The sequence below is a fragment of the Natator depressus genome, chromosome 7, assembly GCF_965152275.1.
Source record: "Natator depressus isolate rNatDep1 chromosome 7, rNatDep2.hap1, whole genome shotgun sequence".
In the NCBI taxonomy this organism is placed as follows: domain Eukaryota; kingdom Metazoa; phylum Chordata; order Testudines; family Cheloniidae; genus Natator; species Natator depressus.
In genome coordinates this window covers 18,605,870-18,623,680 of record NC_134240.1, presented here as the reverse complement: position 1 = coordinate 18,623,680, position 17,811 = coordinate 18,605,870, and the positions used below count along the sequence as shown (strand labels likewise).

General features: G+C 40.8%; 1 protein-coding gene across 1 annotated transcript in view; it reads right to left on the bottom strand.

The window, feature by feature from the left end:
* Positions 1–766: 766 nt before the first annotated feature.
* Positions 767–17,811, bottom strand: part of LOC141990422 (cullin-associated NEDD8-dissociated protein 1-like) — a 33,589-nt gene continuing 16,544 nt past the window's right edge. The window contains exons 8-15 of the mRNA XM_074957566.1: positions 17,328–17,620; positions 14,073–14,214; positions 11,069–12,571; positions 8,885–8,980; positions 7,991–8,160; positions 7,592–7,756; positions 3,693–3,800; positions 767–2,319 (exon numbers count right to left, since the gene is read on the bottom strand). Of these exons, the coding sequence (XP_074813667.1) occupies positions 2,092–2,319; positions 3,693–3,800; positions 7,592–7,756; positions 7,991–8,160; positions 8,885–8,980; positions 11,069–12,571; positions 14,073–14,214; positions 17,328–17,620 (2,705 nt within the window). The 3' untranslated portion in view covers positions 767–2,091. The remainder of the gene's footprint in view (positions 2,320–3,692; positions 3,801–7,591; positions 7,757–7,990; positions 8,161–8,884; positions 8,981–11,068; positions 12,572–14,072; positions 14,215–17,327; positions 17,621–17,811) is intronic.

Sequence of the window (17,811 nt, the reverse complement as noted above, 5' to 3'; positions counted from 1 at the left end):
TAATGTGGGGGGAGGGGCTACTGTACTCAGTACTGTTACACTTTGGCTAGAGCATTTCTAAACTGCCTGTTCACTTCCTGTTCCACGGGAGGTGGAGAAACTATACTGAGCGTGTTGAATTTAAATACTGTAGGAAGCTGAAAAGGGAATGGGAGCACAGCACCCCTTGAATTGCCCCACTGCTCTTTCTGTTAAGGAACACTAATATTCCAGGAAGTGTAGTACACCATGCTGTATGGTCAAGACTAGTATAAATATTCCTGATTTGGGCACTTGCCTATAATCTTAGCAAGTTCCTGTAGTTAAGTAGTATGCATTCAAAAAAGTATATAGCTGCTTTTTTTTAAAAATTGAGTGATGCTGCAACTCTATACTGTGTATAGATGACTTGCATCTGTTAACAGGTACTATTCTCTGCTAGTAGAGTGAATACACCTAATGCTTTAGAGCAAAGTAAAGATTCTGCTCTAACTACGAGATGAGATACCTGCACCTGAAGCTTGCAGTGTTGAAGCATAGCATATGGAATGCAATCTTCAGAGAATTATTTCCTCTTCCTGAATGTAGGGGACATCATTCATTTTGTGTTAGCTTAATAATAGTAAAAGAATAAGCCTTTTTAATGGCCATCTGAAATGTCACCTGAATACATATCCCTACACTAGTTTGAGGGGCAGGGACTAGGAGCAGCATAGCTAAAATGCTGTGGTTGACCAAATGTGTTTTACTTCTCTTAAATATTGAAGGTAGAGGAGCAGATACAGCTTCAAAAATACATCTTTATTTTCCTAGGATGCCACTTGTACCAAGTGGAAAGGTCTCACTCTGCACTGTGAATAGGACAGTTAAAATGTTTCACACTAACCACTTGGTCAAAAACAGGAAATGAAAGATTACAAATCCATGGCTGCAAGAAGTATTATGGCTTCATTCTCTGGTTTGCCATTACTCCATCTGTTATTCCTGTTACAGAATTATCCCTGTGCAGGGCAGGATTTGAGCAAGACAACTAACAACAACAAGTTCTTGTATGGTGTGCAAAAGAGCTAATTTACATTCGTGCAACTTCATCGTTGCCTTATACTATTTCACTAGATATTTGATACCAGAATACTGAAGGCAGGTCTCTTCTACAGCAGTATGCTGTATTTCTTCAGTTCTACTGACTATAGTGCGGAATACATCAATGCTTTGGTGTCTGACAGTCACAGCCAAGAGTCTAGTTACCCAGTGGAACGCTGCTGGCAACTTAATGCAGGAAAAGACTGATGCATATATATAAAGATTGAATACTTTGTGGAAAATTTAAAACATGCCATTCTATTTTGGAAGACATTTGATTGGTTACTTTGTACAGTCAAACTTCTTGCTTTGCCTTTTGCTGCCATAAATTAGAATATCAATAAAACAGAATTTAGCTACAATGAAAACCTGTAAAGCTTGAAAGATAAATTCTGCTCAAGTGCAGTTTATAGTAAACAGAGTTAATATCTTAGTGTAGGGTATTTTTCAATTTTGAAAAACAGGGTAGTGGTACTGCCACTTAACTCGTTCTGAGTTTCAGGACATTTGCTCTTAAATTTTTAACTAATGTTGTCTAGTGACAAGGATAGACCTTCTGCAGACAAGTTATTTTGGATAGAAATGCATGTGTAATGGCAAATGAAAACTAAATTGAAACTAAAATGAAAAACTAACTTTAAACTACTGTCCTTATTCAAAATGATAGTGCAAGAAGTCCTACAACAGGGGGAAACGTCCAAGAGACAGTTTCTATTTTTAAGTAAAGAATTGTAATAATAAATTTAGATGGCCTCACTTAAGCCCTTTAATAACATGCTGAATAATTTAATATTTGTTTTTCACTCCCTTTGCAGCACACAGCCCTTTTAACCTTAGTCTCATTGCCAACTTATAATTTAATCAGAAGTCTGACTCATGTAGCTGAACTAGCTGTCATTTTCTTAAAACACATCACTTTTTTTTTAAGCTAGGCCAGCTTTGAGACATTCTTCTTCCTGCCTATGCAGCACCTGTTTCAATTCTTCTTGTGGGGGGAGGAGGGTGATATGGGAAAGGATACAGAGGACTTTAATTCATATCCATTGATTCTGTGGTAGGTAATGAAGCTGAATCCTTCTGAATGCTTTCATAGAGTGAAGCCATTTCAGGATTGGCTCTGATTTGAGAAGCAAATTCAGCCATCACTGGACTTTTCTCTACTTCAGGGATGGTTAGTAGAGCAGCTACTGCCCTCATCGCTGACCGTTTCAGTTCATCCTGCTTTTCAAATTCCTGTTTCACCGAACCAGCTTTTACCTAAAAAATTTAAAAAACACTGCCCTTAAATGCGGTCTGGAAAAGGATGAACATACACACGAGGACTGTGCACAGTTGAAGTGAGAGACAGAGGTGGGATATTTTCTAACTGGAGAGGAATTCATGGTGTTTTTCAAAAGCAATCCACGTGGACATAACTGATTTGAGAGAGATCAGAATTAAACTGACAATGAGCATTGTTGAAAATGCCCACAGTAGTTGTACTTTATCATTATGATTATGAACATGTATTCACAAAAGGCTATTTCTGCCTTGATACCTACACACCTCCATTAGCAAGTGCTATACAGATACATCAGTTTAAGTTACACATCTAAAATAATAAATTCTAGGTACAGTACAATACACCTGAACAAACTAATCAACAAAACTAAATTTCCTATTGGCAGCCCAGGTGACTAGGTATTCGTGACCTCAATTATAATTGCTCCACCTGTATGTGAAGTTAATACTATTACATGAAATCTAGTAGCTGTGGTTACTTTTTCACTGCTTGGTTTTAATGTTTCTTCACCATAAAGTCTATAGTTAGGTAAAAAGGGCAACTAAACATCACTCTGCTATATGCATGCTGAATACTTTCCTGAAAATAAATTTGCTCTATATTCTTTTTACACCTGCAAAGCCAACACAGCTCTGGGAGAGGGAGCGGGATTCTATTGTGGCTTGCACATCAGCAGAGCTGTTATAGTCCTGTTGTAGAATAGGAGTTAGAGTTTGCAACATGCAAGTTGAAAGGACCAGAGTGACTTTGCAGGGATGGCAGTTTGAAAACCCATCCTTTTATTTAATAACTGAGCAAGTCTGATATAGAAAATATTTCAAAGCCCATAAACATGGAACATCACATTATTTTTACAGTCATTTTTTTAAGAGCAGAACCACAATTGAAGTCTCAAAACTAAAGTGATCTTGAGTGCTATTTACTGCAAGTATGGAAATAAGCAAACTGTGATTTAAAGTAGGTTGAATTTAACCTCAAGACCACAGTACAATTTATTATTTTAAATATTTTCTGCAAAGTTCTAGTTTTTAAGAACTTCTGACAAATTCTATTCCATAACAAATATTTTAGATATTGCATGCCCCAAATTGGCTCATTTTCAGCAAGTTCTGACAAATGGTCTAAGGCACCATACCTTTCAGAAACATTTAATTCTTGTTTTATTACAAATGTGAAATTCTTGCTTTTACCAGGTATTAAGACCCAGACTACAGCGCCATAGCAATGGTGCTGTAGACTTTCGAGATCTTGGAAAATCTCTATTGCACGCACAAGCATAGTACTGACTTTTTTCCAAAATTGCAGACACTCAACATATCTGATAACTGAAGCTTTCATTTAATCTTACCTTAGTAGAGCAGGTTGCCCGCAGGGGTTCAATCAATCGCTCTAGCCTTTGTAGAACTGCATTAGGACACAGCGTGGAGAGTCGAGCCAGCATGATGAAAGTCAACATCTAGAGGATTTTTTTAAAAAAGGTTGATTTAAAATTTCTCAGATCCCCATCGAACCCAGAACCCTTCTATCAAGTCCCCATGTACTCTACTGCAACAATTTCAGGCAGAAATCACTGCATCACGTTGCATTGTTCTCTGTTGGACAGTTTTCTTTGCACTCATAAGGGGTATGTCTTTTAGACAAAAGAAAGGCTTAGATTCTAGAAAATAAGTATGCATCAAATTCCAAAGCATTACAGAATACACAGGGCCCTTCTGAGCATTTAAAAACAGAGGTCAAATCCTGCAACCCTTAAGACTTCTCTCATGCAAAATCTTTTTACATCAGTGGGTGTTTTGCCCCACTGAGTACTACAGGATCTGTCCCTCAGCGGAAGTCAAATTTGAAGGGGGCCAGAGGGAAAAGATAGTCGTACTCTTATACGCTTTGCCTATAAGAGATACCAGTGATAGTAAATTGAGAGTAGACCAGCCCTAAAAGAATAACAGAAGGATCAAAAACTGTTCAGATGTTCATATGTACGGCTTGAACTACATATCGTTCAAATGGTAAAACTAATGAGGACAGAGCTATTTACATAAGCGTAGCTTATTTCTAAAAAGCTGTACCAGTATGAGCACTTTATTCTAGTACAATTGCATCCACACAAAATTCACAGATTTCAAAGCCGGAAGGGACCACTGTGATCATCTACTCTGACCTCCTGTATAGCATAGACCATAGAACTTCCCCAAAATAATTCCTAAAGTGTATCTTTTAGAAAAGACATACAATTTGGATTTAAAATGGTCATTGATAGAGAATCCACCACAACCCTTGGTAAATTGTTCCAATGGTTACTCTCATTGTTAAAAATGTATGCCTTATTTCCAGTCTGAATTTGTCTAGCTTCAACTTTCAGCCACTGGATCGCATTATACACCTCTACCCCGATATAACGTGGTGCTCGGGAGACAAAAAAAAAAAAATCTCACCGCGTTATAGGTGAGATCGCTTTATATCAAACTTGCTTTGGCCCCCCTGTTCCTTGTTCCCTGACTGCCCCCTCCAGAGACCCCCATCCCTAATCACCCCCAGGACCCCACCACCCTGCTCCCTGTCCCCTGACTGCGCCAACCCCTATCCACACCCCCCATCCCCTGACAGACACTCACTGGCAGTGGCGGAAAGCGGAGCAACGTGACCCCAGCCCTTTCCACTCTGCCACCTCCCAGCCGCAGCCCTCAGCTTCCTGCCACTGGTGAGTGCGGGGAGGTTGGGGAAAGGACGCCCCCCACATGCGGCTGGAAGCGGAGCGACGTGCCCCAGCCTGCTCCGCTTTCCTTGCCCCGGCCCCAGCCATGTCGCTGGGGGGGGGGGGGGGGGCGGCGGCGAGGAGAGAGTTGGGGAAAGGTCCCGCACTCACCTGCGGCGGGAAGTGGAGTGCCGTGACTTGGAGCTGGCGGAGTGGAGCGGGCTGGGGCCGGGCTGCTCCGCTGCCAGTGAGTGGTGGTGGTGGTGGGGGGAATCCCTTCCCCCGAGCGAGACGGCTGGGGCCGTGGCGAGGGAAGCGGAGCGGGCTACTCCCGGCCCCCCACTACTCCCCCGGGCTACTCTGGAATTGCAGGGCTCCCAAACGTGCCCTCCCACAGCTCCTGCCTCCCAGACCCTGGAGGGGAAGGGGGAAGAGCCCCTGACCACCCCCGAGACCCTCTGCCCCTTATCCAACCCCTCGGCCCCGGCCCGGCACCCTTAACATGCTGCTCAGAGCAGCGTGTTGGAGCTTTACCACGTTGTATGCGAACCCGCATTATATCAGGATAAAGGTGTACCTTTCTCTCTAGATTGAAGAGTCCATTATCAAATATTTGTTCCCCATGTAGGTACTTATAGACTGTAATCAAGTCACCCATTAACCCTCTCTTTGTTAAACTAAATAGATTGAACTCCTTGAGTCTGTATCACTATAGACATGTTTTCTAATCTTTTAATCATTCTCGTGGCTCTTCTCTGAACCCTGTCCAATTTTTCAGCATCCTTCTTGAATTGTGAGTGCCAGAACAGAACACAGTATTTCAGCAGCGGGTCACACCAGTGACAAATAGAGATAAAACAACCTCTCTACTCCTACTCAAGATTCCCGTTTATGTATCCAAGGATCACATGAGCTCTTTTAGCAACTTTCACACTTGCAGCTCACGTTCAGCTGATTATCTACCATGACCTCCAAATCTTTTACTGAGTCACTGCTTCCCAAGATAGGGTCTTCCACCCTATAAGTAAGGCCCACATTCTTTGTCCCTAGGTGTATACATTTAACTGTATTAAAAATACATGTTGTTTGCTTGTGTCTAGTTTACCAAGCAATCCAGATCACTCTGAATTCGTGACCTATCCTCTTCATTATTTACCGCTCCTTCGAATGTCATCTGCAAACTTCATCAGTGATAATTTTATGTTTTCTCTCAGGTCACTGATAAAAATGTTAAGTAGAGTAGGGCCAAGAACAGACCCCTCTGGGACCTCCCACTGGAAACAAACCCACTTGCCAATTCCCTGTTTACAGTAATATTTTAAGACCTATCAGTCCATTTAATTTGAGCCATGTTAATTTTATACCGTTACAGTTTTTTAATCAAAATGTCATGCAGTACCAAGTCAAATGCCTTCCAGATGCTAAGTATATTACATCAACACTATTACCTTTATCAACTAAACTTGTAATCTACCAAAAAGTTAGTTTGACAGGTTCTATTTTCCATTAATTTGTGTCGATTGACATTAAAGTTTATTACTTTCCTTTAATTCTTTATTAATCGAGTCCCATATCAGCTGCTCCATTATCTGGCCCAGGATCAATGTCAGATTGACAGGCCCATAATTACCCAGGTCATCTTGTTTACCCTTTTTAAAAATTGGAACAACATTAGTTTTTTTTTCCAGTCTTCTGGAACTTCCCCAGTGTTCCAAGGCTTATTGAAAATCAACATTACCATCCAGTGAGCTCCACAGCCAGCTCTTTAAAACTCTTTACAAGTTATCTGGGCCTTCTGATTTCAAAATGTCTGACTTCAGAAGCTGCTGTTTAACATCCCTCAGAGATACTAGAGGAAGAGAGTGTCACCATCGTATGATGAGGCAATCTGTTTTTTCCCCCCTCAGATACAGAACAGAAATATTTATTAAACACTTCTGCCTTTTCTGCAATATTATTGATAACTATCATTTCCACCTAGTAATGGACCAGTACTATTGTCAGAATTATTTTTGTTCCTCATATACTAAAAATACTCTCTCTTATTGTCCTTAACTCTGCTGGCAATAGATTTCTCCTGCCCCTTTGCTTCCCTTATACATTTTCTACAATTCCTAGCTTCTGATTTATATGCATTACTATCAAATTCCCCTTTCTTCCATTTGTTATATATTATATTTCATAGCTGCTTTCACTTCCCCTCTAAACCAGATCAGTTTTTTAAACCAATATGGCCTTCCTTGAGTGTGGCACGTCACACCTTTCAGAGCCATTGTTTCAGGTTTTGCAAACTGATGCAGACATCAGTACATAGGTTACATGTGAGTTACGTTTTCAAGGCCAGCGCAGCAACCGTAACAACTAGTAACTTTTAAAAGAAAGAAAGAAAGAAAGAGTAAGCCTATATACTAGAGAACAAAAAGGCAGCATGAAAAAGGTGCCGGGTGCTGCAGCACCACACATTGACACAATCTGAGCCCTGGCCTTCACTGTAGTAAATAAGATCAAAACCAGTTACTTCCACTACTCTTGACCAGATAAGGAGAGGAAGTTACCCTAATGTCATAATGATCCTTAAGTCCATCCTCCACGTGGTTCAAGTATTCATAGATGTCCAGTCGGTCAAGGCAGCTTTCCAACAGTGAGTACATGCACTCAAAGGCAGCTTTCCTTACATCAAGGCCATCATCCACTGTGTGCTTGAATGGCCCCATTTCTACCTTAAAAGGAAAAAATGATACACCTGGTCACGCTGTCAGTGGGGAAGGCTCCCCACTGCCACATCTGGGCGACCAACTTAATGCCTAATACATGTTCTTCTCCGACCCACCTACGCCCCCAGGGTTCCACCCAACTATTTGCTCATGAGAGCATCGCAGCATATTCATGTCCATTCCATGTTGGCCAAGACATTGACATGCGGAAGTCATGAAGCAGCAGCACTAGTAACGTACCTCCCGTATCAGTTCCCTTCTGATCTTAGTTTCATTGTATAAGTGGGGTAGGATAGTGTTCAGCAGGTCTCGGATTAAAGAAGGCTTATTGTGAGCAGCAGAATTAAACATGGCTAAAGCAACACGTCGAACATTCAAGTCAGGATCCTGAAGAGTCTTCAAGAAGTCACCTGCAGGACAATAGCATAAAATTTGTTTGACAGCATTAAATGCAATGTTTTTGTAGTTCAAGATCTACCTACAGCTGATCCTCAGAGTAACATAAGATATTTGAAGGAGCCAGGATATGAAGAAATCTTATACACAATGATTAAAAGTAACTCTAGAAGCAAAGCCTATACAGAGTGATGCATTTAGATCTATTTTCCCTTCCTTTTTTTGGGATAGGATTTAAACTATTTGAGGCAACAGGTTACATTAGGGGTACAGAAATACCAGTGTGATGCTAGCCACCAGTGACTTCATCTGAGAGTCCAAGTAGAAACCTTAGTATTTTTAGAAGGAGTTTCTTTTCAATGCTCAGCCTAGACGTCTTGGAAGCAGAGTTTTTGCAGTTTCTCTTTAATAGCTCTGAGATACAGGGACCTGGGTGTCCAACCTAAGAAATATTTTACAAGACATTTGTCTGAAGCCAGAATCACTAAATTCTCCACTAAATTCATGAGTGACACACATACCTGAAGGAGGAAGACCAGAACATTTACTAACACTCACTCTGCAACCTCAGCATTAGATCTTTTTCCATCTAAGTTAACCCCAGAGAAATGTAGTCTCAAATCAATTTGAAAAAAAAATCTTACTTGCAATACAAAATAGGACAGTTGTAGGGCCATTGATAGTGTACCAGACCTCATGTGTAGAGCTCACAAGATTTCTATAGGAATTGAAACTCACCTATGCAACCTTTAAGAAGTACGTCAATAGGCTGTGGCTGATCAGAAATTGTGAATTTGATTGCAGTTACTACAGTACTTCGTGCATGCGGGGAACCTGCAACAAAGAGGGAACATAAAAAAAAAAATGGTGTATACATTGACACAGTATGCTCTTTACTAGGGCTGTCGATTAATTGCAGTTAACTCACAACAATTAATCGCGATTTTAAAAAATCATGATTAATCACACTTTTAATCATACTGTTAAACAATAGAATACCAATTGAAATTTAATAAATATTTTTGGATGTTTTTCTACATTTTCAAATATATTGATTTCAATTACAATAGTACACAAAGACAGTGCTCGCTTTCTATTGTTATTTTTTATTACAAATATTTGCATTGTAAAAATGGCAAACAAAAGAAATAGTATTTTTTCAGTTCACCTCAATCAAGTCCTGTAGTGCAATCTCTTTATCGTGAAAGTGCAACTTAGAAGTGTAGATGTTTTTGTTATATAACTTCATTCAAAAACAAAACAATGTAAAGCTTTAGAGCCTACACGTCCATTCAGTCCTACTTCTTGTTCAGCCAATCTCTAAGACAAACAAGTTTGTCTACATTTATGAGAGATAATGCTGCCGGCTTCATATTTACAATGTCATCTAAAAGTGAGATGAGACGTTCGCATGGCACTTTTGTAACTTGCATTCCAAGGTATTTACGTGCCAGATATGCTAAACATTCATATGCCCCTTCATGCTTCAGCCACCACTCCATGCTAATGATGCTTGTTAAAAAAATAATGCATTAATTAAATTTGTGGCTGAGCTCCTTGCGGGAGAATTGTATGTCTCCTGCTCTGTTCTACCTGCATTCTGCCATATATTTCATGATATAGCAGTCTCGGATGATGACCCAGCATGTTCGTTTTAAGAACGCTTTCACTGCAGATTTGACAAAACGCAAAGAAGGTACCAGTGTGAGATTTCTAAAGATAGATACAGCACTCGACCCAAGGTTTAAGAATCTGAAGTGCCTTCCAAAATCTGAGAGGGACAAGGTGTGGAGCATGCTTTCAGAAGTCTTAAAAGACCAACACTTTGATGGGAAAACCACAGAACCCGAACCACCAAAAAAGAAAATCAACCTTCTGTTTGTGGCATCTGACTCAGATGATGAGAATTAACATGTGTCAGTCTGCACTACTTTGGATGGTTATCGAGCAGAACCCGTTATCAGCATGGAGGCATGTCCTCTGGAATGGCAGATGAAGCATGAAGGGACATATGAATCTTTAGTGCATCTGGCACAAATATCTTGCAACGCTGGCTACAACAGTACCATGCGAATGCCTGTTCTCAGGTGATATTGTGAACAAGAAGCAGGAAGCATTCTCTCCTGCAAATGTTAACAAACGTGTTTGTCTGAGTGATTGGCTGAACAAGAAGTAGGACTGAATGGACTTGTTGGCTCTAAAATTTTACATTGTTTTATTTTTGAATGCAGTTTTTTTGGTACTTAATTCTACATTTGTAAGTTCAACTTTCATGATAAAGAAATTGCACTACAGTACTTGTATTAGGTGAATTGAAAAATACCATTACAGTACTTTTGTTTTTTTACAGTGCAAAAATTTGTAATCAAAAATAAATATAAAGTGAACACTGTACACTTTGTATTCTGTGTTGTAAGGGAAATCAATATATTTAAATATGTAGAAAATATCGAAAACTATTTCAATAAATGGTATTCTATTATTGTTTAATCGCACAATTAATTTTTTTAATTGCTTGACAGCCCTACTCTTTACATGTGTTTGGGTTAGCAAACATGCTGCTCAATGGAAATGTAAGAAAGATTATTTTTGTACAAGAGCTAAAGGAATAGAGAATGCCATATTGGATCACATCACATCACATGTCCAAATCTGGCCTCCAAAGCATTCTCTTGTCACGCAGCCCTCCTATTCTTGTAGCATCCTTATTAATACCATGCACCACACAACTCTGCACTTCTTCAGAGACACTTCTTTTGGTTAATCTTTGGCTGATCATCTCCCCAGCCTGGCTTTGCTCCCTCCAACTACAGCTATACCACATTAAGATATTAAAAGATAGGACTGTAGAAGATGTTTACGCAGCGAACAAAAACATTTCCCTAGGCCTTTTACCATTCTAATCCTTGTCCTTCCCATTACCTGATGACAGCTGCTTTTTGAGCCTGGGCAGCAGCTGGGATGGATTCACTAGGGCCAGTTTCCCCAAGCATTCGGCAACCACATTTCGTGTCCCCTCCTCTGTGCACTCGCAATGGTTGAAAAGCAGAGCCCAAATATCTTCCACATAAGGTTTGAGGCCATCTGCTGGGGAGGAGCTGATGACTTCTTTTAGAGAATGGAGTAGTAAGTATTGTCTCTTGGGCTGACTTCCAATTTCCTTCAGCATAAAGGGAAGATATTCCTTAAGATTTCCAGCACTGATGTTCCCCAGAGCATAGGAAGCTGCTGATTTCACCTCTTCGCTGGGAGAGGCAAATGCTTCCAGTATTACTGTTTTGAGCTCCTTCTGAGCACTTAGGTTCATGGTGCGACCCATCTCTGCCAGCGAAAGGAAGGCTAGCATTTTAACAGCAGCACTGGACTTGGGATTCTTCACATCTTGAATAAACTGGCTTGCTACCCTGGTGGCTTCTTTTGGGCATGCTGATGAAAGGGCTGCCACACACTTTGCTACAGAGTAATAGGCTTGTTTATGTAAAGTCACAGATGCCCCACCAGGACTTGAGTATATGGGGCTTGTTAGCTGTTTCATCAGCTCTGCATAACCCATGTTAGCTGTCTTTGTTATAACCAAAGCTTGAAAGAAGTCTATTATGGCATTCAGTGCTCCTCCTTGTAGCAAAGGGGAGTGGACAAGCTGAAAGAGTTCAGAAAGAACTGAACCACTTATCTTGGATAAGGAAGATGGATAAACCTTAGCTAAGGTAGTAAGGAACACGATAGCCACCTGAGAAACATGCAAATCATTCTCACTAATCAAAGCAGGAAGCTCTGTCAGCACAGACTCAACCATGGCAGGCTTGAGGCTATCGCTGTAGTTCTTAATTAATATGTCCAGAGCTGTCAGAGTACTCAGTTTCAAGGCACGTTGATTCTTTCGCAAGAAGGAAGCTAAAATGGGGAATCCTTCCCCTAGAATAGGTCTTAAGTCTATCTTCAGTGGAGAACTAGCAATTAAGGTTAATGCTTTGACTGTTGTTAGTCTGGTTATTTCATTTTTGAGTCTTTCTAGAAAAATCTTCAAAGTTGGCGGGAGATCACCACTTAAATGGTCTCCAAGATTGCAGACGATCTGTCCCATGCAAGAAATAGCCCGTTCTTTCACCTCCTGATCAATATCAGCAGCTTTCAGTCTCTTCAGAGTACCAGAAAAAAGGTCTTTCACAAAGGGCTTGACATCAAACGTACAAGATTTGTCCAAGGGCCGAATAACTTTCACAAGCTGCTGAGTGACCAGCAAAGCTTCTGATGTGATCTTATAAAAGGGGTCCCCAATACAGGACACAATTGGAGGTAGCAGTGCCTTAATATGGGGATGAAATACTTCTGGCTGGTGATTGCAGAGAAGAACATGAAGGAAAGACAGTGTATCAATCCTCATGTTGGAGGAGCTGGATTTATCAGCCAAGGAGAAAATAATACCTGTTCAGGGGAGACATTAACATATATTATCTTATTTCTTCAAATGATTTCCACAAAGATTAAAAAACAAATTCTAAAATCATTGGATACAAATCCAAATCATTTCCTTTGCTCCACCCCACTGAGGCCATGTCTACACTAGGAGTGCTTCCCCAATACAGGAATCCCAATATACTATATTGACAAAGCACTGTTACTGTGGATGCAGTTATACCAGCAGAGCTATGCTTTGTACCAGTATAGTAAAGCCACCCCTGACAAGAAAAACAATCTGTACTGGTAGAAGCATAGCGAGGTCAGTAAGGGATTATACCTCATCACACCCCTGACCAACAGAGCTCTGCTGGCAAAAGCTCCTAGTGTAGCCATAACTGGATATACCCGCATTCTCGCAGTAGCTGTTTATGTTTTCAGCCAAGTGGCAAGTCAGAATATAGCCAGGCCATGTGGCTGCACTGGAGAGCTACAAAAGTATTTTACAAGCACTTTAACTGGATAGCTATAAAACCACCTGTCAGTATTTGTAGGGTGATCTGGGGAGGAATTATTTAGTGTGGTACACAGCGTTATAACTAGAAGTAATAAGATTAAATTAAGAAAATGGAAAATCTAGGCTGAACACCAGGAACTCCTGCCAGTGAGACATCTAGCTGTGGAAAGTCTCAAAGAAAGGAGTGGAAGCTCAACTGCTTGGGTTTTGCAAATTAGACTGGACAAAAATGTTAGAAAAATGTACTTTAGAGAATAATCCTGCGTTGGCAGGGAGATAGACTGGATGCACTAATGGGTCTTTTCCATATCTAACTTCTATGATATAGTCTGAAAATTGTTTTTCAGATGAGTCATTAGTAAGGTATTTCCAAGATTCCCACTTGCCACCCCCAATGCAATTTACTGTTCATATTTTCTGTTGTTTCTTGTAAACATACAGGAATTGAAGGTCATGGGATGCTCAGGGCCAGGGGATATTGAAAAGGCAGTTTCCCCATACATTTACAGTAAGGACAAGCCCAAGGTCTTGGAGGGCCTCAGTGTTATGAATACGTCAACATTCTTGGATGTGCACCCTTCACTAATTTACAAGGAAGGAAAGTTAGGTGAAAAAACTTGTGGGCCTGCAGATAAAACCCTCCCCCAATAAACATTTTTAAAATGTTCTAGGAGATTCAGAGAGAAATAGAAAATGTCACCACTATGACCCCAATCCTGAGCTCAAAGTCAATTGGTTTCAGTAGCAGCAGGAATAGACACTGTGCACCCGATGAAGTGAGCTGTAGCTCACGAAAGCTTATGCTCAAATAAATTTGTTAGTCTCTACGGTGCCACAAGTACTCCTTTTCTTTTTGCCTTTTTAGTGTTTATAAACATCCAGAAATTTTTTAAAAAAAAAAAGCAGGAAGGAGAAACACACGTCATTTAGAAACCTTATAGCACTGAAAGTGGAAACTTTAAACTGAGACAACCGCTCCCTACCACTTCCCAGCCAACAAACCAGTTTTACCAGGCATTAATGCAGGGATGTGATCTGCCAGGCAGCCAGGAAGAACATTGGCCAATTCTGTAAGGAGACTGAAGCACCCTTGCCTTGATTTGATGCTTTTCTCCTTGAGCTGCTTGTGCAAGGCCTTGATTATGTTTGGAACCTGCAGTTTTAGAAAGCAAGAAGGGGAAAAAAAAAAAAAAAAAGCCTCATAGGTAACCATGGCCTTTTTGACACAGAGCTATGCTAGCAAAGTAGTTTACCCAGCTTAGCTACACACATTAATAATTCAGGGTGAGAAGAGAGAGCAATCAAAAATGAATACGTTCAATGGTTTACTAAAGGGAGACTCTGGAGAGTAAATTAGGGGCTGAGAGAGAGAGTGGAGTGATAGGGTAGCTATTTAAACTCTTCTATTCATATATTTTAAGTGTTTTTTTTTTTTTTTAATTCTATGAAAATATTTTAAGGCAAAGCTTCTCCTCTAGTGCCACAACCTCAAAACACAGCAGCATTGCTTAGTGATCAGCTTGGAAGCTTCTCTAACAAGGAGAAGGAAGTGAAACTGACCAGTCAAGTTTCAACTGTCTGAGTTGAACAAAAGGCAAAATTAAACAAACTGACGAAAAGTAGGTTAAAAGTTAGATATTAAACCTGAAATAAATTTAAGGACCTGATCCTGCAATTAGATCTGAACAAGTGGACCCCTGTGGAGCTCCAGCAAAGCCCACCCACACAGAACCAATTACAGGACTGGGTACAAGTTATTAGCCACACTGATATTTTCTTTTTTAAATATAGAATTTATTTAAATCAGTTACATTAAATGGGCAGAAAACTACATTTTGGAAAGGATATAAATTCATCTGCTTCAGGGTAAAAGACAACCGCTAACTGACGTGGGCTAGCAAGGTGTTTTCTCATGAGCACCTTATTTCATAATAGTTGACTACATGTTTCTTTCATCTTCCTCTGAAGCACCTGGGACTGGCCATTAATCAGAGACAGGATACTGGCTAGATGGAGCCCTGGTCTGGTCTGGGGATTCCTACGTTGCTAAATTATGTTGACAATACCCCATTAGCGTATTTCAGAATTTAAAAAATAGGTTAAAAAAAAGCCATTGCTTCTAACATTTATTTAGGTCAATTAACAGTGAAGTATGTACCCTGCATAGTTACAAGAACACAAGCATACAAAGACATTATGAAACACTAGCTAATGGCTCCTGTAATGATCAGAGCCGATACAGTGTTAATGCTCTGCCACACCTATACATTGTATCCGAAATTTATCTGACTTCTAATGGCCTAAATCTGATATGTTTATGCAATAGTTTATTCAACGAGTTCCTGAACAAGGACATGTCTGCTTAACTGGAGCAATTGCCACAACAGACGATGGATTTTACACAATGACTGAGGTGGTACACTAGTGTCTGCAAAGCCCTTCGCAGCAGTTTGCAGGTATGACTGGCACAGATTATCCCACTCAGTGGCCCTTGGTTCACTTCAGGACACTCTTTTGGTTTATTGTTGCTGCTACAGGAGTCAAGCAATTATAAATATGTCACCGTGCTACAGCTATGGCTAATTTTAAAAGTACACATTTCAAGAGTTAACAACATTCTTCCAGCACATTATCGTCCTGTGCGCTGTCAACAGTCATGGTCATCACTAAAGGAGTGGCCACACTATGATTAACTTAATGTTAACCATCCTGCTGAAACACAGGTGAAATGGCTGTTGGTACAATAGTTCTAGCATGGCTTCCCTGTCTGGCATGGATTGATATTTTTGTGAGAATCATAGGGTGGGCGTGGGGAAGGTAGGTGAATCAGATAGGGACCTTTCCCTCATGTGCTAGGAAAGCTGTCTACAATGGTCAAGGAAACTGTCCCTGAGCACACTAGCATCAGCCATTTAAACATTGTGGTCCTATCTACACTATGAAATTAACCAAATTTAATAACTGTTAAGAAGCTGACATTATGGGGTTCAAAGGTGCTATAATTCTGGGCTGAGTGGCCAGAGCCAAACTGTAGAACCATGCAGTCAGTGAAAAATTGTTTCAGCACATTTTTGTTTGGTCTAAAAATCTGGTTATACCAGGGTTTGCCCCCTCCTCCAAGACCTCATCTACTCTAGTTTTTTATTGGGAAACCTTCCACCATTGCACTGCCACTCATGAGAAAACAGTGAGAGAACTATTCTTGATGAGGCTTTGGCATTTTGATCACACTGTTTTCTAGACCTGCTCTGAATCATTGCACCAACTCCACTTGCACTCCCACTCTTACTGTCACCTGGGGACCTGCACCAGAGGGAGATTTCTCAAAAACAGTTAACGTAGATACAGCCCTGTTGTAAAATGGATCTTTCATCCATGCTTAAGTACAATTCTAGATAACTCAATTGTTTAAAAAAGTCTCTCCCTGTTGGCACTGGCCAGACAGTGTCTGAAACCAGTTTAGCTGGAACAGTGCTTGAACCGAATTCAACACCCAGTATAGCCCAGTTGCTAGCATGATTTCAACTGTAGCCTACAGTAGATGCTACAGACAGAACTGGGATACATTAGGTATAACCAGGATGTGACATGTTCATGGTTACAGCTTGTGCACGTGACTCCACACATTAAACAGATGTATTTTTCCTGGCGCAACCCTATGAGCCTGTCCCCTCCTACCATCCTGCACAATACAAGCCCATTCTGGGTAAACCTGGGCAGATATCCCATTCTGCCTCTGTTTTTTGGCACAATGAACAGAGGATTGTCAATATTTCACATGGCATAATACACTTTGGAATGTTCTCCCACACAACGACCCGAGAGGTAAGAGGACTGGCTAACCCCTTTATGCAGTCACAGTTAGGCCATCCCAGCTAAACAACAAGACTACCACACCAGAACTCAGTTACAGCTTGAAAATTGCGTTACCGTTCTGCCAGTGGTAGAGTAGAAAACACATTAACCGTTCCGTGTGTAGACACAGACCATGTGACATCAACAATTTTACAACCTTACTGAAAATCTGGAGTGGACACATGACCTGAAAACAGCAGATCTTCTGAAATGTGGCTATAAATCCAAGAATCAAACAAGCGGGGGGAAAAAGCTTTCTATCTTCCTTATACTACTCTTACTAAGAGTCAAGATCCTTCTGATAGCCATGTTCCCCGGCTGAGCTATTGCACACATTTATTGATGACACTTCTTCCAGTTCTTTTCATTCCTATTCAACTTAATCTGGCCTATTACCACTTTCTCACTCACCTGGTTCTGAAGCATGGTGAGAGGTATCTCTTCCTTGCCTCCTGCATCTGAAGCATGTAGCCAGCTTTGTATGGGCAGCGTTTGCTTCAGCAAAGCGATATAAGCACAGAAGATGTCGGCTTTGACATTCTCCTCTCTTTCCTTGAATCTGCCTATCAAAACTGGGGACAGAGTCTTGTAGAAATCCTGAAGGAGGTCGTGCCGGGTACTGACAATAGCTTCCAGGCACTTAGCCGCAGACCTGCGAACTTTCCAGCTAATGTCATCGTCATCGCTGTACTCATCGTCGCTCTCTGGAAACAGTGAGTGGGGGGAAAAAAAACACCCAATTACAAGAGAAACACAAGTAGGGAATCACCACATGCCCCCGACTTTCCCTCTCACGTGTCATTTCTCCTCCTATCAAGCTCAAAAGTTAACATGAGATAAACAGATGCCAAAAATTAACATGTTTCTGGGAAAAATCAGATTTGGGTTATTCTGG